This window comes from Bidens hawaiensis, unplaced genomic scaffold, assembly GCF_021521415.1.
Source record: "Bidens hawaiensis isolate Kalapana, Puna unplaced genomic scaffold, B.hawaiensis_p1.1 tig00039121_1, whole genome shotgun sequence".
NCBI lineage: Eukaryota > Viridiplantae > Streptophyta > Magnoliopsida > Asterales > Asteraceae > Bidens > Bidens hawaiensis.
In genome coordinates, this window is record NW_027496887.1 from 99,122 (window position 1) to 124,407 (window position 25,286).

The 25,286-nt window shown below is 37.0% G+C and overlaps 1 protein-coding gene across 1 annotated transcript; it reads right to left on the bottom strand.

Annotated features, from left to right (window-relative positions):
* Positions 1–1,561: 1,561 nt before the first annotated feature.
* Positions 1,562–4,973, bottom strand: LOC143591011 (heat shock 70 kDa protein, mitochondrial-like). The gene is made up of 6 exons (XM_077071338.1): positions 4,899–4,973; positions 3,898–3,968; positions 3,732–3,810; positions 3,067–3,633; positions 2,361–2,981; positions 1,562–2,278 (listed from the first exon to the last, which is right to left on the bottom strand). Exons 1-6 carry the CDS (start codon positions 4,971–4,973, stop codon positions 1,661–1,663), a joined length of 2,031 nt encoding a protein of 676 aa, XP_076927453.1. The 3' UTR covers positions 1,562–1,660.
* Positions 4,974–25,286: the final 20,313 nt, after the last annotated feature.

The window sequence follows — 25,286 nt, forward strand, 5'->3', positions numbered from 1 at the left end:
GGGGGGGGGCTTGGATTTAGCTCGTGATCTTTTGTTATGTAGTTTACATCATGGTCTACTTTTATACTATGGTTGATGTCCTTAAAGTTATGGTTAAATATATCCGGTTGGTTAAAGTTAGGGTAGAATATGTAACTATAGTAGATAATAGTAGCCCATGTTGTAATGAGTTTCGAACCGGCGCGTCGAAACGAGTGAAAGTATAAGCCGAATACCGTATTAGTTTTATCGGTTCGGTAAATGTACCATTTTCAATGAATCTTTTACACTGTGTTCCAGAGTCTCATTTAACGAGGGGAGGGGAGGGGAAGGAAATTAGGAGAGAAAAGAAAGGAGACGAAAATCCTTTTTTTTGTGTTCCCGAGTTTAATGAGAAGGAAAGGAAAATCAAGGAATTTACATATTTCATGTGTTCCTGAGTTGAGAGGAAAAGAAAAGAAAGTTATGGTTTTACTATCATACCCTTTAAGTAAAACTAAAATAAAATTAGTTTTAAGGGTAATTTAGTAATTAAAAAGATTTTCTCTCCTAATCTCTCCAATATGGGATGATGAATATATGTTTAAATTTTCTTGTATTTTCCCTCTCCTCCCCTCCCATTCTCTCCTTAAAAAAACTCTCGAACATGATATTTTAACATTTTCTCCTCCTTCCCCTCCCCTCCCCTCGTTAAATGAGACTCTGGAACACAGTGTTAGGTATCAATTTCAATTTCTAAAAGTGATATACAAATACCAAATGCTTGTATACATTTTTTTTACTTGAAACATGTCTTTCAGTTTTGTGGGTCCTTTTACGTGATTTTCAAACATCACTGGTTAGTGAATTGTCAATGAGACATGAATGAAATTTGATGTCGATAATGGCGTGAACAAGGGTTCTTTGGTGTGTCGTGTCTTAGGGAGCCATCTCTATGATGAGGTTAGCGTTGACGTAGGAGAAGTTACCAGTGATGTAAGACGGGGTTAACCATTCTAAGGGCCTAAAGCGATGTTAAAACCCGGGTCTTTATCCAATTTTGTTATCTTTCATACCTAATCAAGCCGTGCCGAATAGCATACCTAATCAAGCCGTGTCGAATAGGATACTTACTGTAGTCTCATCACATTTGACTTTAGTAAGAAAAACCAAGGCACCGAATACGAATAATCAAGTCTCGCCAAATTTAATTTAATCGATTATCATACAACGATAATCAGTTCGCACATTCTCAGGTCTCACCAACTGTCTGATTGTAGGATTGATGAACACACTCACTAAATAGATTCTGAATTCACATAAATAATAATCAGTCACATAGTAGACAATCTATTTACCCAGATTAAATAAACATGACCGAAGAAACACAGGATATATTATCTGTTTATGACAAATTTATATGACTTGTTAGTGTAACTTCAACAATATTTGACTTTGCCAAATTTGGTGTTGTGATAACTTTTGCCAGGCATAGTTTCCAAGTTTAACATTAAAACCACCACAGATAAGACCAAACTGTTTCATTTCAGTCGATCAAAACAACAAACAAATCCAGCCGAGCAACCCGTTTAAGGCTTTAACATCCATATAATCGTTTGATTATTTCTATTGCTAGTCATGGTAGATTTAGATACAAAAAACCGTCGCATTCATGAAACAAAACATCAAATGGAGGATTCTTCTACTTCTTTACATCCTCATACTCCGCCTCTGGAGCTTGTTCACCACCACCTTGTGATCCCCCTGACCCCCCTGAACCGCCTTGCATGTGCTGTCCAATCTTCGACTGTGCCTTGTTTGCAGCATCAATCTTGGCCTGAATCTCCGCAGCATCCTCACCACTAGAAGCCTTCCTCAAATCAGCAATTGCACCCTCGATCTCAGCCACAACGTCACTAGGAAGCTTATCTCTGTACTCGTTTAGGTTCTTCTCAACACTGTAAATAGTGGTATCAGCATTGTTCTTAGCGTCAATCAACGCCTTCCTTTCAGCATCCTTTTGTGCATGAAGCTCTGCGTCCTTAACCATCTTCTCAATATCAGCATCTGACAGACCTCCCGAGGACCTAATTGTAATTTGCTGTTCTTTTCCAGTCGCCTTATCTTTAGCTGAAACGGTCACAATCCCGTTTGCATCGATATCAAACGTCACCTCAATTTGAGGCATGCCTCTTGGAGCTGGAGGGATACCCATGAGTTCAAACTCTCCCAGTAACTTGTTATCAGATGCCATTTCACGTTCTCCTTGGAGAACTTTAATCCCCACTTGAGTCTGGTTGTCGGCTGCTGTCGAAAACGTCTGCAAACAAAAACACAATTTAACATGTCAAAACAAAAGATTGATGCATATCAAACAACACTAGTTACGCGTTTAGACTCACCTGACTTTTCTTGGTTGGGATTGTGGTGTTCCTGGTAATGAGTTTGGTAAAGATGCCACCAAGTGTTTCAATACCGAGTGATAAAGGTGTGACATCAAGTAAAAGAAGTTCTTTAACATCACCACGAAGAATGCCACCTTGAATAGCTGCTCCCATTGCAACTGCTTCATCAGGGTTCACTCCTTTGCTTGGCGTCTTCCCGAAGATTTCTGTAACAACTTCCTGAACTTTGGGGACACGTGTCATCCCACCAACAAGGAGAACTTCATCGACCTCCTTGGTTGTAACACCTGCATCCTTCACACAGTTTTTGCATGGACTCTTGGTTCTCTCAATCAGGTGATTAACTAAAGCCTCAAATTTAGACCTTGTTAGAGTGATGTTCAAATGCTTTGCACCAGATGTGTCAGCTGTAATGAACGGCAAGTTAATATCGGTTTGAGTTGTGGATGAGAGTTCAATTTTAGCCTTCTCAGCAGCTTCCCTAAGTCTCTGAAGGGCGAGTCTGTCTTTTGTCAAGTCAATGCCCTCTGTTCTCTTGAACTCACCAACCAAGAAGTCCAACAACGCGTTATCAAAGTCTTCTCCTCCAAGAAACGTATCACCGTTTGTTGCTTTCACCTGCACAAACAAAAACAATCATTAGTATATATAATATATGATATATGAGAAACGCACTCAACAGAGGAAATAAATCACTAGATACCTCAAAAACACCATTTGAAATCTCCAAGATTGAAACATCAAACGTCCCACCACCAAGATCGAAAACTGCAATGAGACCTTCTTTGTTGTTTAACCCGTAAGAAAGTGCAGCAGCTGTCGGCTCGTTGATGATCCTCTGCACATCTAAACCAGCAATTTTCCCAGCATCTTTAGTGGCTTGCCTCTGTGCATCATTAAAGTAAGCTGGCACAGTGATAACAGCTTTATTAATGGTTTTTCCAAGATATGCTTCAGCAGTTTCCTTCATTTTTGTAAGAACAAAAGCACCAATCTGGCTGGGAGAATACTTCTGGCCGTTGGCCTCAACCCAAGCATCTCCATTTGGAGCTTTGACAATCTTATACGGAACCATTCCCATTTCTTTCTGTGTCTGGGGATCATCAAAACGTCTTCCAATCAAACGTTTTGTCCCAAACACAGTGTTTGTTGGATTGGTAACCGCTTGACGTTTGGCAGGAGTGCCCACGATTAACTCTCCTTTCTGGTTAAAAGCCACAACTGATGGAGTTGTACGCGCTCCTTCAGCGTTTTCAATAACTTTTGCAGTCTGGGGTAGAAGACCATCAACAATTGCACTTTAATAAATATTCAGAAGATAAATATAGAATACCTTAGAAGTTTGAACAGACAAAATATAGAGCTTACCTTGCCCTCCATGACTGCAACACATGAGTTTGTGGTACCCAAGTCAATCCCAATAACTTCATTTCCAACAGGCCTTGAACTGTATCAAAAACATTTATTAGCTAAAAATGAATAATAAAATAAACACATACAGATGAAGAATAGCATAGACATTGTAGTATGGTACCTGAAAGGCCTAGCAATTACGCCTAATTTGTGGCTCAACGGTGACACAGTCGATGTTTTGGCTCCATTTAACTGCATTAAGATCCATAATGTAACATTCAAAACTAGTTATTTAGCAAACTATTAACTATTAAAGTACTGACATAAAATGATAACATGTAGGAAACCATTCAAGTTAATTCCACATTTATGACCCTGCACAACTCAAATTCATATAATCATAAATCATAATCTATCCAGTCAATATCAGTGGTATCTCTGTTATCGGTCCTAGTGTAAAATATCCGTACCAATAATATCGGCCATATTGACCGATATTTCACCGAAATCAGTGTTTAATGTTAGTGTTTTGAGTCTTAATCAGTTCCTACTTGCTACAATTGTTTGTGTTTTGCAAGTTGCAAAAGGTTAACTTGTTAATAGTAGGAAGCGTATACTGAATTGTTAGTTATATAAAAATTCTGCATGATATTAAAATAACCAATATCCGATATTCTTCCGCATATACTGCTTAGATCCTAAGTAACTTTCAAACAACTGTCAAAACAATAGCACTCATATCATGCTCCATACACTAAGAGCTCGTGTATGAATGAAAACTAAAGAGTCCTCACAGCATATTTTCACAATAAGTAGAATATATCACATTTCGGTAAATCATGTACTAACAAAAACTGATAAATCAGACTAAAATTATGAACAATCCAACACTTTAGCTAGCAAAATCTTATATCTTATATCCTGAAGCAGAGTCCTAATTTAAAATAAACTAGAAGTGGAGCTTAACTTGAGCATATATATATATATATATGTTGATAATAACTAAATTCATACAAAATCTACACGTGATACCAACAACGAGCTGAAAATTATAAAATAAAAGTCCAGATTTGTTCAATATATGAAGCATCTAAACGTGAAATAGAGCTCGTTTAGTCTGATTTCAACTAATAATCAATCATCCACAAATCGAAAGGATAAAGGTATAGAATAGAATCGTACGAATTTGAAGGCGGAAAGAGAAGCAGATGAGATGTCTCGTCGGCGAAGAGATCTCAGCAACGCTGCAGTCGCCATGGTTGACGGTTGAGAGTATATTAGGGTTTAGGGTTTTTAAGAAATGAAATAGAAATGGATGATGAGATGAAATAGATAAATTTTAGGGCTTTCTAGATGCTCCTAGTAGACCGCTTTGTTTGGATTTTGTTTAACTCACTAAATTGGATTTGATTTGGTTTCAACTAGTCACTAAATAAATTCGTTTATGCACCCTAACCCAAGCCACAACAAAACCCTTAGTTCTATTCTTTATGTAATGGGTAATGGGTGGAAATATGACTTGCTTCCAAGTTTATTACATTGTGTTCATACTTGGTACAGAGGGCAGAGATATACTAGCACATTTTTTGCTGGTCCAAATATTAAACCGACGTGAGTGATGTTATATTATGAGGGGTGTGAACATGTGTGCCCTAACCGGAAACAAAGTATACTCGTTTGGGTGGTTCCATAGTTTTAAATTGTAACATCAAATTATTTGGCGGGTTATCAACCTTGACAGTGTCAGTTCTTGGGAATTGGGTATGACCTTATACCTTACTAGTATTAATCGTGGTAATTGATGAATCATAGATTTGGATGTATGTGTTACATGAGAGTTTGCTTGAGGGCAAGCAAAAGATAAGTGTGGGGATGTGATGGTCGGGTAAAAGTCATGTATAGTATTATATTATTTGATTACTTTAGTTTAAATATTATGTTAACTTTGGTACTTCAAGCGTATTTATGTGTTTTAGTATACTTGGCGTTAAGGACGCTTATCGGGATGGATTATGGGCTTGGATCGAAGAAGTAGAAGACTCATGATGAGTGGCACGTTTTTCTATGCAAAATAAAAGAATAAAATAAAGAAAATTGTGTCAGACACCCTTAGCGTGGTGCTAAGAGGCCCTAAGTGTGACCTTAGAGCTACTCTAAGGTCAAAGTTAAGAAATCAGGAGATTAGACCTTAGTGCGGCGCTAAGGTCTCACCCCCTGGTTGTTAGTGTCGCGCTAAACTCCCTCATGACGGTAAAATTAACCTAACTTTGATATAATTAGTTTTGAGCCCCTATTTTGACCTAAACTTCATTCCAGCAACCAAGTACAAGCCCTATGACGGTTTTGCACCATCCTGAAGCCTCCGGTGTTCATCGCATGCTTTTGTCCTCTCATTAGATAAGTGAATCCTTCGTGATGTCGATGTCAGGCTAAACCATTGTATTCACTTTAGGCTAGGGTTTTGTGTAAACTAACTTTGATCAGATTCTATGTTTTGAATGAGTATGAACTTGATTGAATGTCTTTAATCTTGTTTTACATTATGAATTGATTGTTAAACAGTTTATGATTTTGATTATCAAACATTGCATCACTTTTCTGGTTGTGTTCATCACATGTAGGGTTTTCACTTATTTCATTGAACCATTAATCGGTAGTCATTGCTTAAAGTTGGTTTTCATACATTAAACTGGTAATTAGGTAAACCGGGGTTTAGTTGTGTTAACAATTCGGTTAGGGTATCGTTTGTCATCACAACCCAATTGTTAGGTTTAGTAATTACCGCGCAATTAATTCCTATGAATATGTGATTACTCGGTCATCACATTACATGAACCTGAAGTGAATCGTTTTCCCATAATTGTTTACAACCTTTAAGTTATAATGGTGTGTTTTCTTAAATCAACTTTTATAAACGATTGACATCGTCTGTCCACCTTAGTTAATTAATTAATAATTATGAACTTTACTTACACTTTTCACTGATTCCCTGTGGAGACGACATTACTTACCCATACTAGTTATAGGTATTTAAGTCTTACAAATACTTGTTTTTTATTAGAGCACGACATCTACGTCATCCTTGTAACATTTTTTTCCACTTAATAGTCTCCATTACATATATCAAATTTAAAACTATTAAGTTATTACTATTAATTTATTTTTTTAGTATTATTATTGTAAATATTTATAATATATAATATATTTTTAAAAAATTTAATAGTATCAATATATATACAGTGGAGAGATAATTTGATAACTTTTTGAGTTTTATGAACTTCATTTTTAACCACACATTTAATTAAATAGGTTATATTATATGATTGAGATTAAATCTGATTAAAAAATTAAGTTTGAGAGAGAATAATGATGTACGGTGATTACACTACTTTAAACGTCCGTTACATCTATATAATAATTTGACTCAGTACGTAAAAAATGTTATAATTTTTCTACGAACATGTAACCTACATATATTACATATATGTAAAAAAATTCAAAAAAAAAAAAAAATTGTTGCGTTGAGTACCTTCAAATTCTTAAAACTCAAAATGGTTCTTAAATGAAAACAACTCTCTCATTCTTTAATAAATATATTATTACATCGATAATGATAATAATAAATATTATTATTATGATCAAGTACAATAAACATAAAAAAGTGAGAAAAAAAGCTTTACAATTTTTAATTTAGCATTTTAAAGAGAGACCATAAAATAAAAAAAATGTTACATGAAAGTAATGATGTAAATTAAAATTCTTAAAGGAAATGAAATTTAAGAGGAGATAAAAAAACAAAAAATAAATTTTTTTATAGTTTTTAATTTAATATTTTCAATGGACATCATAAAATGCAATAAAATGTTATATGAGAGTAATATGTCAAATAAAATACTTAAAGAAAATAAAAGTTTAAGGAAGGGGGTATGACAAGTAAAGAATGGAGTACTCTTAGCCTAAACCAAAATTAAATAACTCATGCTTAATAACCAGCTGCGCTTCCTTCATTGTTGCCTGGATTTCGCCCAGCTGCGCGTCCTTCATCTCCTGTGTTGGAAGCTGTTTCTACCGAAGGTTGTTGGACACGACGAGGCCTGCCACGACGTCCAGTGCGGCCTCCTGCTCCAACAACTGCCCTAGATCCAGCCATCGTATTCTGGAAAGGAAAACACAAACGTCATCACTCAAGGAACTATTTAGTACAAGGATAGTAAGGCTAACAGGTAATAACATTGGCCAACTGTAATTAGCTGATCACGTTACTTTCCGTGTCCTAAACATTTCCTCTTATGAGTCTATTTGTGCTAATTCTACTTCTAACAATTAGACAATCTAACAGTTCATATCATCACATACTCCTATCCCTAGCGATTAAGCTAGCATTCATACATTCTTTATTCAGCAATTACGCAAACATTCATTCATCATTCTACTTTACGTGTGAATTTAATCACATACTTTACCTTTACTTAGCTTGCTTGAGTGGCACATGGCATTCTCGTACTGTCATCTTCTTTCTTTTCTTACTTAAATCTCATTCTCTGTTCGAGTCTAAGCATGTAGGATGCTTAAATCTCTCGAACTTTGCTCTGATACCAACTTGTAAGGCCCCGTTACCGGTGCCCTACTTTGGACGTTGGATTTGCTCATAAAAGCAGTTCTAAATATCAAATTTAATTAAAACCTTCGCGGAATAATATAAAACATCAACCATTCGTTACAAATATCCATAATTTGTCTTTTAAAACATAACATAAATATAACATTCAAAACATCATGACAATCTTCAGATGCCAGCCTCTTCAATACTGCCATGTGTCCATCTCAAACCAGCTGTCTTAATCTGTTAACCTGCGTGCATACTAAAAGTCAGCTACGCTGAGTGAGTTCTAGTTAATCACATAACTTACTTTACATACACATATACGTGCCTGAAGGTACGCATTGCATACATATCCTGTTCATCATTCGTCCCTACACATTCATAATTAACCATACATTATAAAGGGCATTTCACCATACATACCTCGGATATTAATAGGTTCTGGTACCCTCCATGTAAGGCCCCGAACCCGGTGACCCTACTTTAGCGTCGGATTTACTCATAAACACAGTTCTTCAAATCAGAGTTTATTAAAACTTTTCGCGGAATATAAAACATCAATCATTTGTTACAAAACATTAAATCTTTTCTTTGATACCATAACATAAAACTTTATATTTAAAACATCTTTACTTCTTTCTTCAGATGCCAGCCGTTCAATTCATGCCGTGTGTCATCCTCATGCTAACTCTATAATCAGCTCACCTGCGTGCATACTAAAAGTCAGCTACGCTGAGTGAGTTCTAGTTAATCGAACGCCATACAATACATACACATACATACATATATGTAGATACATATCCATACTTCACTAGTTACCCTTCTGTTCTACATACATACTTGCTACCATACATACATACATATCTACAATCACTAACCTCAGTCTACCGAGAGTACGTTCATAGTTCACCGTCTATACCTGTACTCAAGGTCGTGAACACGTACAAGGTTCGCAGTCCTTACCTATGTTCACCATTTATGGTACGTACAAGGATCGCGGTCCTTCCCTATACCATAGTACATCCACAACACGTACAAGGTTCGCAGTCCTTCCCTATGTTGCAACCTAATTCATAGCACGTACGAGGTTCGCAGTCCTCCCCTATGCTACAAAATCAGCACGTATAAGGTTCACAGTCCTTTTCTATGCTGAAATACATCCACAACACGTACAAGGTTCACAGTCCTTCCCTATGTTGCAACCTAATTCATAGCACGTACGAGGTTCGCAGTCCTCCCCTATGCTACAAATACAGCACGTATAAGGTTCACAGTCCTTTCCTATGCTGACGCCTATCTACATTACGTATAAGGTTCGCAGTCCTTATCTACGTTTACATATATCATCTACTTCACGTATAAGGCTCGCAGTCCTTAACTACGCCATTACCAGCCGAGTCTATGTCCGACAGAAGCTAGAGGGATTTGCCATCCTAACTTACTATGTCGAACGTAGAACTCACATGCCATTCGTGTACCTATATACACATACTTACATTATAACATAAGAACACTCTAGGCATTCTTTACCTCATTCATTTAACAACCATACCCCTTGTCGTTACGTGCAATATCCGAAGATCGTTCACGCCCCGACAAGTATTCATTTGAAATATTCATACATCTTCGATATATAATATTCGTACCTTTATTTTTAACCTGACAGTACGCGCAATATCCGAAGATCGTTCGCGTACCGACAAACAATCATTCATATCTATCACACATATCACATATGACATACACTTATCACTTAGGATAAATGTATTAACAACACATCGAGTATGCACACAGCCCCGAAAACATAACAAGGAATGGGGCTAGAAACTCACCTGAACACGGTTACGTTCACCGTTAATCGTAATCCCTTTCTTCAGCTGTGCACGGCTGACTGTATAACAAGTACACGTATCAAACAACTATCACTACTCATATCATCTTTCCAGTCTTAACTACTACCCACAACGAACGGGGGTCCGGGGGCAGCGCCCCTGGCAGCGGGGTGTAGGGGCGGCAGCCCCTAGCAGGGTCCAAGGGGCAGAGCCCCTGGCTGGGGTCGAGCTGCCAGGTCAGCTTGGAAAAATTTTATTTACATTAACTGTCTTAACACATTTTCCATTAGGTTTTTAATTTATTTTCTAACGAACTTAACTTTAGGCGAAGTTAAACCTCAGGCGAACTTGGCATCAGGCGAAGTTAAACCTTAGGCGAACTTGGCTTCAGGCGAAGTTAAACCTTAGGCGAACTTGGCTTCAGGCGAAGTTAAACCTTAGGCGAACTTGGCTTCAGGCGAAGTTAAACCTTAGGCGAACTTGGCTTCAGGCGAAGTTAAACCTTAGGCGAACTTAACTTTACAGCGAAGTTGCCATCAGGCGAACTTAGCTTGCAGGCGAAGTTCATCAGGCGAACTTAGCTTGCAGGCGAAGTTCGTCGCGTTGAAGGCGAAGTTGCCCAGATGAAGGCGAAGTTGCCCAGACAGCCGCTGTTCGGTTTCTTTCCAGCATTTTGAGCGATTTTAACACCCTTGCTATGGTTCAATCTCACCCACTACGCTTCCCGACCATTTTCGGTCGCTTATACACTAAAAAAAGCTTGGATCTTTAAACTTCAAAGATCAAGAATCATACCTTTGAGCTTGTTGGATCTCGTTAACCTGCTAGCACACTAATCTTTTTCTCTTGGACCTGCCCGATTCTTCCCTTGGCTCGGCCCGGTTCCGGCGAAGTTAGTGTGTGGTGTGTGTGTTAGGGAGTTTGGTGAAAAATGAAAGATATTTTGGGTTTAGGGGATATTTATATCCCTGAAATCCCATGGACCTAAGGCCCATTCTCATTTAACCCATCTCTATTAATCCAAGTCCATAACCCACATCCATTACCCGACACTAGCCCGACCCATACCAACTCCTATTCTTTTATTTATTTCCTGATAACCCGAGTAAACTTTCCCTCTATTATTAAGTAACATAATTAATATTATCTTGAAATTTCGGGATGTTACACTCCATCCTCGGATATTATTAGGTTCCGGTCTCCCTTCATCCTCGGATATTATTAGGGTCCGGCACCCTCCATCCTCGGATATTATTAGGGTCTGGTACCCTCCATCCTCGGATATTATTAGGGTCCGGTCACCCTTTCTTCCATGTCTCCATACCATACTTTTCTATATACATAATTGTAAGTTTCATACGTACATACATCATTCATTCTTCGTCTACAGCATATATATCATCAAACATTACCTGGAAGTACATGCAATATCCGAAGATCGTTCACGTACCGACAAGAATCATTCATACATTTCTCATAGTACACATATGGCATACACTTATCACTTAGGATAAGTGTATTAACTAATCACATCGAGTATGCACACAGCCCCGAAAACTTCCTTTCTTTAGTTGTGCGCGACTAACTGTATAACAATTACACGTGTCAATTATCTATCGCTACCCATATCGCGTTTCTAGTTTAATTATTACCCTCAATGAATGGGGTCCAAGGGGCAAAGCCCCTGGCTGGGGTTAAGTCATTCCTTTTTAAGTTCAAGGGCTATTTTGTAATTAAATCATTCCTTTTTAAGTCCAGGAACTGTTCTGTCATTTATCAAACTTCTACTTCGTTACTTGGTTCATAACGAATTGGGTTATCATAACGAACTGGTCCTTGTAACGAATTGGACCCTCAAACGAACTGGTCCTTTGACGAAGGTAACGAATTGGACCTTCTAATTCGTTATCGAATGGTCATAGAGATTCGGGGGTAATTCGTTATCCTTTACCATAGCGAACTGGGACACGAACTAAGGCTAGTTCGTTATAATTTAATTAACGAATCACTTGACGAATCACCCCTAGTTCGTTAACTCCCCGTTAACGAATTAAGGTTAGGTAAGAGAATGTCAGAACATTCTCTAATATCTCTTAACCTCGTACCACTTTCCGGCGCCGTCACCGAAAAAACACGGTTTTGACTCGTTTTTCACCGTTTTCGCCCCGTTCGATCCAGATCTGAGCTAGGGTGACCCCTAAGCTCATCTTAAGTTCGGTTTATACCCGATTCCACCCAGATCTTATGACTCAAACGGTTTAACGGTGTCGGTTCGTCGGTTCGTGACCATATCTAACGGGTTTAAGCTCATGAAGCATCATACTATCATTACCTTGGGTCGGGATCGGTTCTTCTTCTATGTTTCGGCTAGAGAGAGAATTAGAGAGAGAGAGAGTGAGCTTAAGTGTGTGTTTTGGTGATGTATGGAACATGTGTGAAGTGAATGACTAAATAGGAAATAAATGTTTATATAATTATAGATCTTGGGCTTAAGCCCATGGTATTTCCTTCTTTCCTTCATAACCCAAATCCATAACCCATATCCATTTAACCCAACACTAACCCGACTCATAATAACTCGTATTTCCATTTATTAACCGAAACTAGAAAACGAGATGTTACAAGGGACCTATGTTGTCATATATGAAATTGATACTAGCCATTCATGCATCCATACGTGTAAGAAGCAGACACAAAATGGTGTCCCATTTTCTTGCTACTTGTCAAAAATCTAGGAATTTCCTTTAGTATAATTATTCCTTTTGTGTAAACATATCAACACATTCAAATTTATATGGGAAAATTCCCAAAAAAGCATTATGAATACGTATTTCAGGTTTTAGGTGTCATTTCCAATAAATTCTCAAAATATGTATTATAAACTAGTCATGATGAATAGTTTATGATTATCCACGAGTAGTTTGTATAACCAATTAAAAATTGCCATGTGTCTATAAACTAACTGACCAGTTTCACTAATCATCTACTCGTAAATATTAGATAAGTTTAAAGCCTCGTAATCAACGCCCACGAGTAAAGAAGATATCCTTTAGTCGAGACGAGCAAATTCTAAAACCTTAAAAGTCGCGAGAAGTTTATCAAACTAACTACGACGATGAGTTTGATTACCAAATGCATATAACCGGTTTGTTTTACAAAACACTAACCGGAATGGTTAGTTTGATTGGTCAACTAGTCGTTACAAGTACATATTGGTTAAAGACTACTTTACATTCACCATACGAGTATTTTATTGGTAATTAACTCGTCTCGATAAGTTTACCTGTTAAACATTACGCATACGAGTAGTTTATATGTAGTTAACTTGTCTTGACTAGTTTACACTATTTACATTACTAATATGAGTATTTTATTAGTAATTAACTCATTCTGTTAAGTTTACATGATTTACATTACCCATACGAGTAATTTATTGGTAGTTAACTCGTCATGTCTAGTTTACTTTGTTTACATTCCTATACGAGTAGTTAATCAGTAACTAACTCGTATTGGCTAGTTTAACATAACAATCTACTCGCTCCTTACTTTATAGTCTAAACTAGTCGTTACAATGTTGTTTAGGAGTTTTTGGGTTTATATAAATGTCATGTTCTTGTTGTTTTGAACCTACACATTTTTGGTCAATATTTTACTTTATGTCACTTTCGGTAGCGATATTTAGTTTAAATTTAAATTATTCAAGCGGTCCTTACACCCTATATATAATAATGAAAATAAAATTTACATTATACATTTAAATAATAACAAAACGTCAGTACGACACTTAAGCAATAAATTACACATATTTGGAAACATGCTTGAACTAAATGTAAGCAAAATGCCTGTGATATATGAATTGAAGAAATTTACATACATGCTAAGTGCTTAATATTACATATTAAAATTATCATTTGAACTGAAACATTAAAGGTTCATTCAAAATAAGTATGCATAACACTTGTAATGATTAATATGATTTTAAGAATCTCATAACACATAACTTTAAATCAACTGAAATGTGTTCATATATCTACATAGATTAAAGATAATCACGTATATGCAAATTGACTGATTAAACAATTACGATTGCTCGTTGAGATGTCTTGTGTACTTAATAAACGAATGTTTATGATCTAGATAAAATGTGATATATATCCTAAAACATATTTTCAAATTTCATTATGCTTAAAATTATTTATCATATGTGATCTACCCTTAAATGAAATTCATAATATGCAACATTATCATATATCTAAGGTATTGGATGGATGGTTTTTTGGAAAAAGAATTAAAGGAATTGAGAAGTTTGGTTAAGTCTTTTGCAACAGGCAGTGTTGGAACAGCTGTTGTCAAATTATTGGTAAGTGGTCCTTTTTGTTAAAGTGTGTGAATGCATATTGTACATATAATGGAATATTTTTGCAATTTCGTCCTCGTTTTTTTAGTAGAATAAATATCCCTTAATTAGTTTTGTTGTGTAGCTTTTTTACTAATTATATCAAGTGTGAAATGATTTGAGATTAAGTTTGAATTCAAAATAAAAAATTGGAGATAAAAAAGCTTTCAAAAGATAAAGAGAATAGTTTTTGTCAAAATAAATGATATACTGTTTTGATTTCATTTTTAGTAAAACCATCATTATTTGAAATCCCCATGTGTAGCAATTCCAATAACAATATAAAAAACAAACTAATTTATTTGAAATTGCTACTAGTTTTTGTTCTAATATTGGATCTGTAATTGTTGCCTCACCATGTATGTTTATAAATACTACTTTAAATTTAACAAAATATGAGTTTTGTAGTTAAATCAGTGATTCATTCGGTATATGTTAACCATTTAATACACAAATTTGGATATGATTAAAAGAAACAAAGTATGCTATATAATTTGAATAAAGAACAAGTAAAATATAATAGTTTTGTATCAAATAAAAGTTAATACAAAAATGTTTAAACGTGATTACACTAAACATTTGAACAAAAATGTGGTTGTCAATGCATTAATTGTAACAACCCGAAAATTCTAGAATAATATTTAATATAATATTTGCGTCGGGTGAAGTATTCGAGTTAGTGGGTTAATGATAATAATATGATAATAAAGCTTAAGGGTTTCGGGCTTGGTTAATAAAATTAAAGATGGACCAAAAAAGGAAAGATGGGCCTTAGGTCCATGGGTTTAAGGAAGTATAAAAACCCCTTAAACCCTAATCCTTTCCATTTTTATCACTACACCATAGCCTACACCTTGATAAACACACACAAACACTATTCTCTAACCCGAGTCAAGATCCGAAGGCGAAAATCCGAGATTATCGGTGCTAGAACGTTGTGACGAACCAAGACAACATCAAAGACCAGCTCGTGTTCGTAGTTCGACTCGTTTACGGTACGTTTATATCGAGAACTTGTTCGTTTAGGTTCGGATTTAGTCTAGAAATCATAGATCTGTTTTAGTATGGTAAAAACGAATCCAAAGAGGCTAAACTTACTGAAATTGATTACAGATTGGTAGGTTAATCGTTAGTATGAAAAACCCGTATGTATATACATAAATCGCACCCTATAAACCCGATGTTTTGAACGATTGAATGGTTAGGGTTTATAGGCGCCGATTAGACTATTCCAATGATACCTAAATCATTATTTTTCGTTAAGAAATGAAGGTTTAATCGCAGATCTAATATAGTTTGACTGTTGGGTGTTCTTGACGATTTTGACTTTGACCCTAAGTCAAAGTCTGGATAAGAACAGAGATGATTCGTTATGATTGACCAATTCTTTACGCGTTCATAATGAATGGGACTCAATTCGTGAGACTTGATAACGAATGAGCTCTTAGTTCGTTATCAATCCATTCGTTAGATAGGATAACAAATCTGGTAATTCGTTATATGCTCATTCGCTATGCTAAGGTAATGAAGCAGATGATGATCAGACAACGAATTAGCATAATGAATAGAGTAACGAATCAGGTGATTCGTTACTTGCCAATTCGTTATGTGAGGATAACGAACCAGATGGCGAATCAAGTCATGCTGAGATAACGAACCAGAATAGCGAATTAGACCACGAATCAGGCTTAATTCGTTATAAAGATTTAGTTAGCGAATTAAATAATAATTTAATTTTCTAATGGAAAATGTGTTAAGACAGTTAATAGAAATAAAATTTTTCCAAGCTGACCTGGGCTCTGCCCCTTGGACCCAGCCAGGGGCTCTGCCCCTTGGACCCTGCTAGGGGCTGCCGCCCCTAGAACCCCGCTGTCAGGGGCGCTGCCCCCGAACCCCCGTTCATTGAGGGTTGTAAATAGACTAGAAACGCGATATAGATAATAATAGTTAATTGATATGTGTAATCGCTATACAGTTAGTCGTGCCAGCTAAAGAAAGGATTAACTACTATCGGTGAACGTAGCAGGATTCAGGTGAGTTTCTAGCCCCACTTCCTTGTTATGTTTTCGGGGCTGTGTGCATACTCGACGTGATAGTTAATACACTTACCTTAAGTGGTAAGTGTATGCCTTGTATGATTTATGTATGGTGCTTGTTTGACGGTGCGGGAACGATCTTCGGATATTGCATCTACCGTCAGGTAGTAGCTAAAGATAAGATTGATATATATGATGTATGAATGATGTATGTATGTTACGTTGATAGTACGTGAACTATATTCGGATATTGTGCGCACTGTCAGGTTATAAATAAAGATATGAATGTTATATGTAATGTATGGATGATGTATGAACATTATAAATGAACACTTGTCGGGACGTGAACGATCTTCGGATATTGCACGAATCGACAAGGGGTATGACCGTTAAGTGAATGATGTGAAGAACGCCTAGAGTGTTCTTATGCTACAATGTAATTATTGTATATGTAAAGTATGTGTGTACATGTACAGAAATGGAATTTAAGTTCTACGTCAGACGTAGCAAGTTAGGATGGTGAATCCCTCTAACTTCTGTTGGACCCAGACTTGGCAGGTGATGGCGTAGTTAAGGACTGCGGGCCTTATACGTGATATAGCTGGTTGATGTGAACGTAGATAGGGACGGCGGGCCTTATACGTGTTATAGGTGATAGACGTCAACGTAGATAAGGACTGTGGACCTTATACGTATTATATATGGGCGTCAACGTAGATAAGGACTGCGGATCTTATACGTATTGTAAATAGGCGTCGGCATAGGAAAGGACTGCGGACCTTATGCGTGCTGAAATTGTTGTGTTAGCATGGGGGAGGACTGCGGACCTCGTACGTGCTATGATATAGGTTGCAACATACGGAAGGACGGTGGACCTTGTACGTGTTGTTAACATAGGATGGTATAGGGAAGGACTGTGGACCTTGCACGTACCATAAATGGTGAACATAGGTAAGGACTGCGGACCTTTTACGTGTTCACGACCTTGAGTATAGGTATAGGGTAGGCTGAGATAGGTAATAGTATGTGTGCATAAATGTATGGTAGCATGGTAACTGGTTAAGTATGGAGTTGTGTCTTCGGTTATATATGTATGTAGGATATGTGTAGGTATTGTATGTCGCCTGATTATCTAGAACTCACTCAGCGTAGCTGACTTTTAGTATGCACGCAGGTAAATAGGTTTAACAAGCTAGCATGAGGATGGCAAATGGCATGGATTGAACGGCTGGCATCTGAAGATGGAAGAAATGATGTTTTAATATGGCGATTTATGTTATGGTTTTAAAGAAAATATTAAATGTTTTGTAATGAATGACTGAAGTTAACGTTTCCGCGAAGGTTTTAATTAACTCTGATTTGTAGAGCTGTGTTTGTGAGTAAATCCAACGACCAAATGTAGGGCACCGGTAACGGGGCCTTACATTAATGTATGAGCTTCCCTTATACATACCCGTGTACAACCAGGAGGAAACCCATACATTAGTGCATTGATGGCTACCGTGCCACCTAATTCCGGAGAAAACCCACACAACTTGTGTAAACCAATAGATATACAACATCTAGAAGCATCATCAATAAAAGCAATAGCGTACTTTTTATTTCCAAATAAGGGGACTATGAAAGTTACATAAATCAAGATGAATCAATATTAATATCTTAGAATCCCGTTTAACATTCTTAAAACAATTTTTCTTGTAATTTTAGTTAATTCGCTAGTATCATTTATTTAGATGTATATCAAAAGCCGATATTTAATCATCTTAGACATCTTTCATTCTAATTAATTCACATGATCTAATATAGCATGCCATAGTTTAGAAACATAATATACCATGCTTCGAGAAGATGTCATACAAACATATTAAATAGAAAATGAGACATTAATATCAAATTTAAACATTCCATTACACAATTATCAAAAACCAAAAAAGTTACATGTGAATATAACATCAACTTATCCGACAAAATGATATGTTTAAGACCATAGTCATTTAAAACAATCTCATATAAGAGATTATTTCGAGACCAGGTACATACAACACATAATCCAACAACAATTATTTTCCAGACGTAAATACAAGTCTAACTTTTCCTATTCATTTGATAGGAAGTTCCATCTTCAACTTTGTTTTTAAGAACCATTGATCTTTTTGAGTTCAAGACCAAACCCGAAGAACGAGTTTCATTTATTTCACAATCCCGACTTGTACACATGCAATGGGCTGATTATAACCCGGATCATGGTCCATCGACCCCATGCGATTACCATCACACCCGGCGGGTTCCGACTTATATGGATAAACATTTTTGTATTAACTTTTATTTGATACAAAACTATTATATTTTACTTGTTCTTTATTCAAATTATATAGCATACTTTGTTTCTTTTAATCATATCCAAATTTGTGTATTAAATGGTTAACATATACCGAATGAATCACTGATTTAACTACAAAACTCATATTTTTGTTAAATTTAAAGTAGTATTGGTAAACCTACATGGTGAAGCAACAATTACAGATCCAATATTAGAATAAAAACTAGTAGCAATTTCAAATAAATTAGTGTGTTTCTTATATTGTTATTGGAATTGCTATATATGGGGGTTTCAAATAATGATGGTTTTACCAAAAATGAAATCATAACAGTATATCATTTATTTTGTCGAAAACTATTCTCTTTATCTTTTGAAAGCTTTTTTATCTCCAATTTTTTATTTTGAATTCAAACTTAATCTCAAATCATTTCACACTTGATATAATTAATGAAATAGCTACACAACAAAACTAATTAAGGGATATTTATTCTACTAAAAAAAAGGACGAAATTGCAAAAATGTTCCGTTATATATACAATATGCTTTCACAAACTTTAATAAAAAGGACCACTTATCAAAAATTTGACAACAGCTGTTCCAACACTGCCTGTTGCAAAAGACTTAACCAAACTTTTCAATTCCTCTAATTCTTTTTCCACAAATCCATCCATCCAATACCTTAGATATATGATAATGTTGCATATTACGAATTTCATTTAAGGGTAGTTCACATATGATAAATAATTTTAAGCATAATGAAATATGAAAATATGTTTTAGGATATATATCACATTTTATCTAGATCATAAACATTCGTTGATTAAGTACACAAGACATCTCAACGAGCAATCGTAATTGTTTAATCAGTCAATTTGCATATACGTGATTATCTTTATTCTATGTAGATATATGAACACATTTCAGTTAATTTAAAGTTATGTATTCTGAAATTCTTAAAATCATATTAATCATTACAAGCTTTATGCATACTTATTTTGAATGAACCTTTAATGTTTCAGTTCAAATGATAATTTTAATATGTAATATTAAGAACTTAGAATGTATGTAAATTTCTTCAATTCATATATCACAGGCATTTTGCTTACATTTAGTTCAAGCATGTTTCCAAAGATGTGTAATTTATTGCTCAAGTGCCGTACTGACGTTTTGTTATTAGTTAAATGTATAATGTAAATTTTATTTTCTTTATTATATATAGGGTGTAAGGACCGCTTGAATAATTTAAATTTGAACTAAATATCACTACCGAAAGTGACATAACGTAAAATATTGACCAAAAATGTGTAGGTTCAAAACAACAAGAAAATGACATTTATATAAAAATATTTATAGAAATTTACTATAAAACGATTACAATAAAGTGGCAGGCAAACGGGCAACAAGTTGCGCCGCAACCCCCTTTTGAATAGCAAAGCCAATCCTGCTAAAAACGAAGCTTTGGGACCTAGAAGCTGAAGAGGTTCCGTGTACGACGCGCTGAACCCTACTAAAAAATTTCACAGCCTCTGGAGCCAGAAAACCAAATGTATCAAAGGCAAATGGTAGAAAGACATGTTGATTATCTAAACAAGCTTTCTCGTATTTAACTTTGCCCGATTCAGCCTTCAACGCAGCCTGACCCACAACAAACACACGGTCCCTGAGGCCAACAAAAGGAGACACTCCTGTAAGATCCACACAGGCGTGTTTCCCCCCTGCCCACCCGAACACAAGAATATCAGCTGGTCGTAAAGTAGACCTCCCTTCAAGAGGATCCGTGAGAAAGTTAACAGGGGCCTCCTTTTTAGCAGAAATCCCTGCCCGTTTAAGAACATCACACAGAACATCCCTAACCAGATCATGTCTGTATTTAAAGCCAGGCAATTCTTTGCAATGCACCGCATGGTCACCAAAAGAATCCAAACAGACCTTGCGACAAATTGGGCAAGGTTCATCCGTCGGGAACATAGGGATCATTAACCGGTACTTAAGGATAGCCCGATACTCCAAACCCGACATACGTTGGCCTAATCCTTCAATGGGGATGGCCTTTAGAAAATCCTGAGCCCGAGGAGCCTGAAGGCATTCAAACACCGCCTTTTGGCGAGGGGATAGATCAAACTTCACTTCTAAACTCTTGACGATTCCACTAAATAAGGCACTCGCCACAACATGTTGGGCTTTAGGGGGGGGGGGGGGCGGTGTCCTTATTAGAGAACCCGCTAAGATCAAAATCTGGAAGTGAAGTACGTAAACGATCCATCGCACACCCATAATCAGTGTCCAACCCATAAATATCACAACCCCGAAGAATATGGTCTTGCAAACACCACGACTGTGCTCTCGAAGCCACAAAAGCATATGTAGATACATCCTCGGCCGAACAGAGACCCAACCCCCCATAACGGGTCGGAAGTGATGCCAACCTCCATTGTAGATCCCCAAAGAACGGACCTCCACAAACCACGATGTCCTCAATCGCCTTTCGAAGACCATTGTCAAATATAGAAACAGCTTCCCCCACATACATAGGTTGGCACGTTCTCAAACCGATCAAAAGCTTGGCGACTCCCATACATGAGCGAAACAAAAGAAGCTCGCATTGAGGATCCCGAAGTCTTGGGAGACAGCTCATCAGTTCCAAAGCGCTAGATGCCCTTTTCATAGCCAAACTGCTGATAAACCCCGCATCCTGGCTTACAGCACCACCAAGGAGTTTCACGCCAAGCACCGGCCTTCCAATCCCGCAAGGGAACAACCCCTCCTGTGCCTTCACCCAATTGCATGTTGGCCAAAATAACTCTGTTTTCTTAACGTTTAATTCAAGACCCAAACGAGGCCCCTCAGACCTGATAATATCTAATGCTTTGGCTACCTCTCTAGTATCCCCGATAATCGTGCCATCATCCAAGTACCAAGCATGAAAGAGAAGCTTGCACCGATCTCTGATTTGGTGAACAAGTGGGTGCAAAGCTAAGGCAAAAAGGAGAGGCCCAAGAGGGTCCCCCTATTGAACCCCAGTGGTGGATTTAATGAAAGTATCACCCACATATAACCTAGCCGACTGTCCATATAAAAAATCCACCCAAAGAGAAATGGAAGGACATAAACTCCAGACCTCATGTAGAAGGGTCGTCCTATCTACTAAGTTGAAGGCATTGGAGAAATCAACAGTAAGCATAGCCAATGACCCATCCGAATGAAACTGATTTAGAAACCTGTTCACGCTATGAAGCACGGCCTCTGCCCCACTGGGGACTCCCACCCCAAATTGAAAGTCACCGAGGTATTTAGCCATCTCCTTCCCGACACCCCTCATAGCCACCTTAGAGACCAACCGCCTCCAAATGGCCCCAACGGCAATAGGTCTAATCCCATTGTCCGGTTTAAGCAACGGCGTAAGTGTAAGGCCCCGTTACCGGTAGCCCTACTTTCGTGTTGGATTTACTCATAAATGCAGTTCTAAATATCAGAGTTAATTAAAAACATTCGCGGAATATAAAAGCTTTCATAAAACATTTCATAACAAAACACATCTTTTCTTAAAACAACATCTTGTCTTTCAAAATAAACAAAACGTTACACTTAAACGTCTTGAGTCTTCCGATGCCAGCCTCTTATTCAGTGCCACGTGTCCCCTCAAGCGAGCTGCCTCATCCTACTCACCTGCGTGCATACTAAAAGTCAGCTACGCTGAGTGAGTTCTAGTTAATCATACATTATACAATACACACAAACTTATATTCTTTCATTCATACTTTCATACTTTCTTTTGTATTAACTTGCTTTCATATCTTACGTTATAAAGAGAATTACGCCCTACATTCCTCGAGTATTATTAGGGCTCGGTACCCTCCTTCCTCGAGTATTATTAGGGCTCGGTACCCTCCTTCCTCGAGTATTATTAGGGCTCGGTACCCTCTTTCCTCGAGTATTATTAGGGCTCGGTACCCTCTTTCCTCGAATATTAGTAGGGTTCGGTTCCCTAGTTCTCGAATATTAGTAGGGTTCGATTCCCTCTTCGTTACCGTACAACCATACATCATACCTCGAGTATTATTAGGGCCCGGTACCCTCTTCGTGACCATACAACCATACAACCATCCTTTCCTTCTTTTATTAACTTTATCACATTCATACACATAAGCATACATATCATACTTACCTTATACATAGCGTTACAACCTGACAGTACGTACAATATCCGAAGATCGTTCACGTACCATCAAGCAATCATTCATGCATTTCACATTATTCACGTAAGGCATACACTTATCTCTTAGGATAAGCGTATTAACAAACATATTGAGTATGCACACAGCCCCGAAAACATAACACATAAATGGGGCTAGAAACTCACCTGAATCCTGTTACGCTCTCCGTTAACTGTTATTCCCTTCCTGAGTTGTGCACGGCTAACTGTATAATATTTACATGTATCAATTAACTACTACAACTCATGTTGTATTTCTATCTTTATATAACCCACAACGAATGGAGGTCCGGGGGCAGCGCCCCTGGCAACGGGGTCTAGGGGCGGCAGCCCCTAGCAGGGTCCAAGGGGCAGAGCCCCTGGCTGGGGTCGAGCTGCCAGGTCAGCTTGGAAAAATTTTATTTCCATTAACCGTCTTAACACATTTTTCATTAGGTTTTTAATTTATTTTCTCATTTGCTAACTCCAGCGAACTTATCATTAAGCGAACTTAACAATAAGCGAACTTAACATTAAGCGAACTTAAGCATAGGCGAAGTTAGTGATCGGCGAAGTTAACCCTAGGCGAACATATGCCAACCGAAGTTATCATGGGCGAACTTATCACCAGGCGAAGTTATCAGTTAGGCGAACTTGGCCTTAGGCGAAGTTATCAGTTAGGCGAACTTGGCCTTAGGCGAAGTTATCAGTTAGGCGAACTTGGCCTTAGGCAAAGTTATCAGCTAGGAGAACTTGACCTTAGGCGAAGTTATCAGCTAGGCGAACTTGCTTGCAAGCGAACTTGCTTGCAGGCGAAGTTCGCTTGTAGGCGAAGTTGTCAGCAACCGCCGCTGTTCATCTTTAATCCCCAAAATCCTTATCGTTTTACCGAGAAATCCATGGGTATGGTATTTGACTAACCCGCGATCATTCCTATGGTCGTTTTTTGATAAGGTTTGACCCGAAAACACGTAAAGTTGGACCTTTAGGCTTAAAACGTTCAATAAGGTTTTCTTTAACGGGCCGCTCATAATCGCAGATTCGTTAGGTTCATTTTAATGATGTGCGAAAATATATATAAATAAAACACAAGTCGCAACTAAGCTTTAAAAACCAAACAATCTATCCTAGTTCACACAAACGGCAAGTGTACCGATCGCGTATAGCACAGATGAGGAAAGTCCGGATATCGAACTCGAAGACACGTGAAAATGTTTATAATTACGAAACTCTAACCAAGACTCACCAAAATATTTAATTAATTTATTTTATAATTTATTTAACTACTTAACTTAACTGAATGAAAACTTTTAACAAAACTTTGAAAACTTTGATTTAAATTCAATGAATAAAGACGTCTACCTAGGAATGAATCATGTTGATAGAAATAACAAGACAACGGATTGAAAATATTCACGACACCGGTTATAAAAGATGACACAACTAAAACTTGTTTAAGAAAGTCAAATTACCTCTCAGTCTCTCTAACAAACTCCAACTTATTTAATTGATTTTAAAGAATAAACCGGAAAAACAATTATTAACGTGTTCAAATGACGACTCTCCTCTCGGTCTCACCGACACACTAGCCTAATGGAAACGAATACTACGCAACCAAGGATAGAGGAACAATTTAACTTAACCCAAATTAAACCAACTAATTGCACAAAAACACTCAAACTTGACAAGACAAAAACCCGCTCTCGCGCGGTCTTAATTCTAACAAGTAAAAGCAACGAGACAATATTACTTCTTATCACCTCTCGGTCTCAAAGAAGGTGTATTTTAACTGATTTTAGATGATTATATTACCCACTTATCCCTACGGTTGTACACCCCGCAAATAAACCCTAAACACCAAGTCAAGAGTCTAACAAACAATCAATTAATCAAAACTAATTCAATTAACTAATGCAAGAGGATTATAAGTAATAACAAATAAAACACAGCCATCACACACAATCTAATTTATGGTTTAGTTAAACTTTACATCAATAATTTAAGTCTTGAACATTAACAATCCATTATATAAGTCTAAACTACTCAACAATCATCTATCCTAGGTAGAACAAACAAGTTTAGCTACTCATTGATTTTGGACAGCAGCAAACACTTAAAATAACAACCATAATACTCATCCAAATCATAATAAAACTCAATCCAAAATCAAGTATAATCAAACACACTTCAA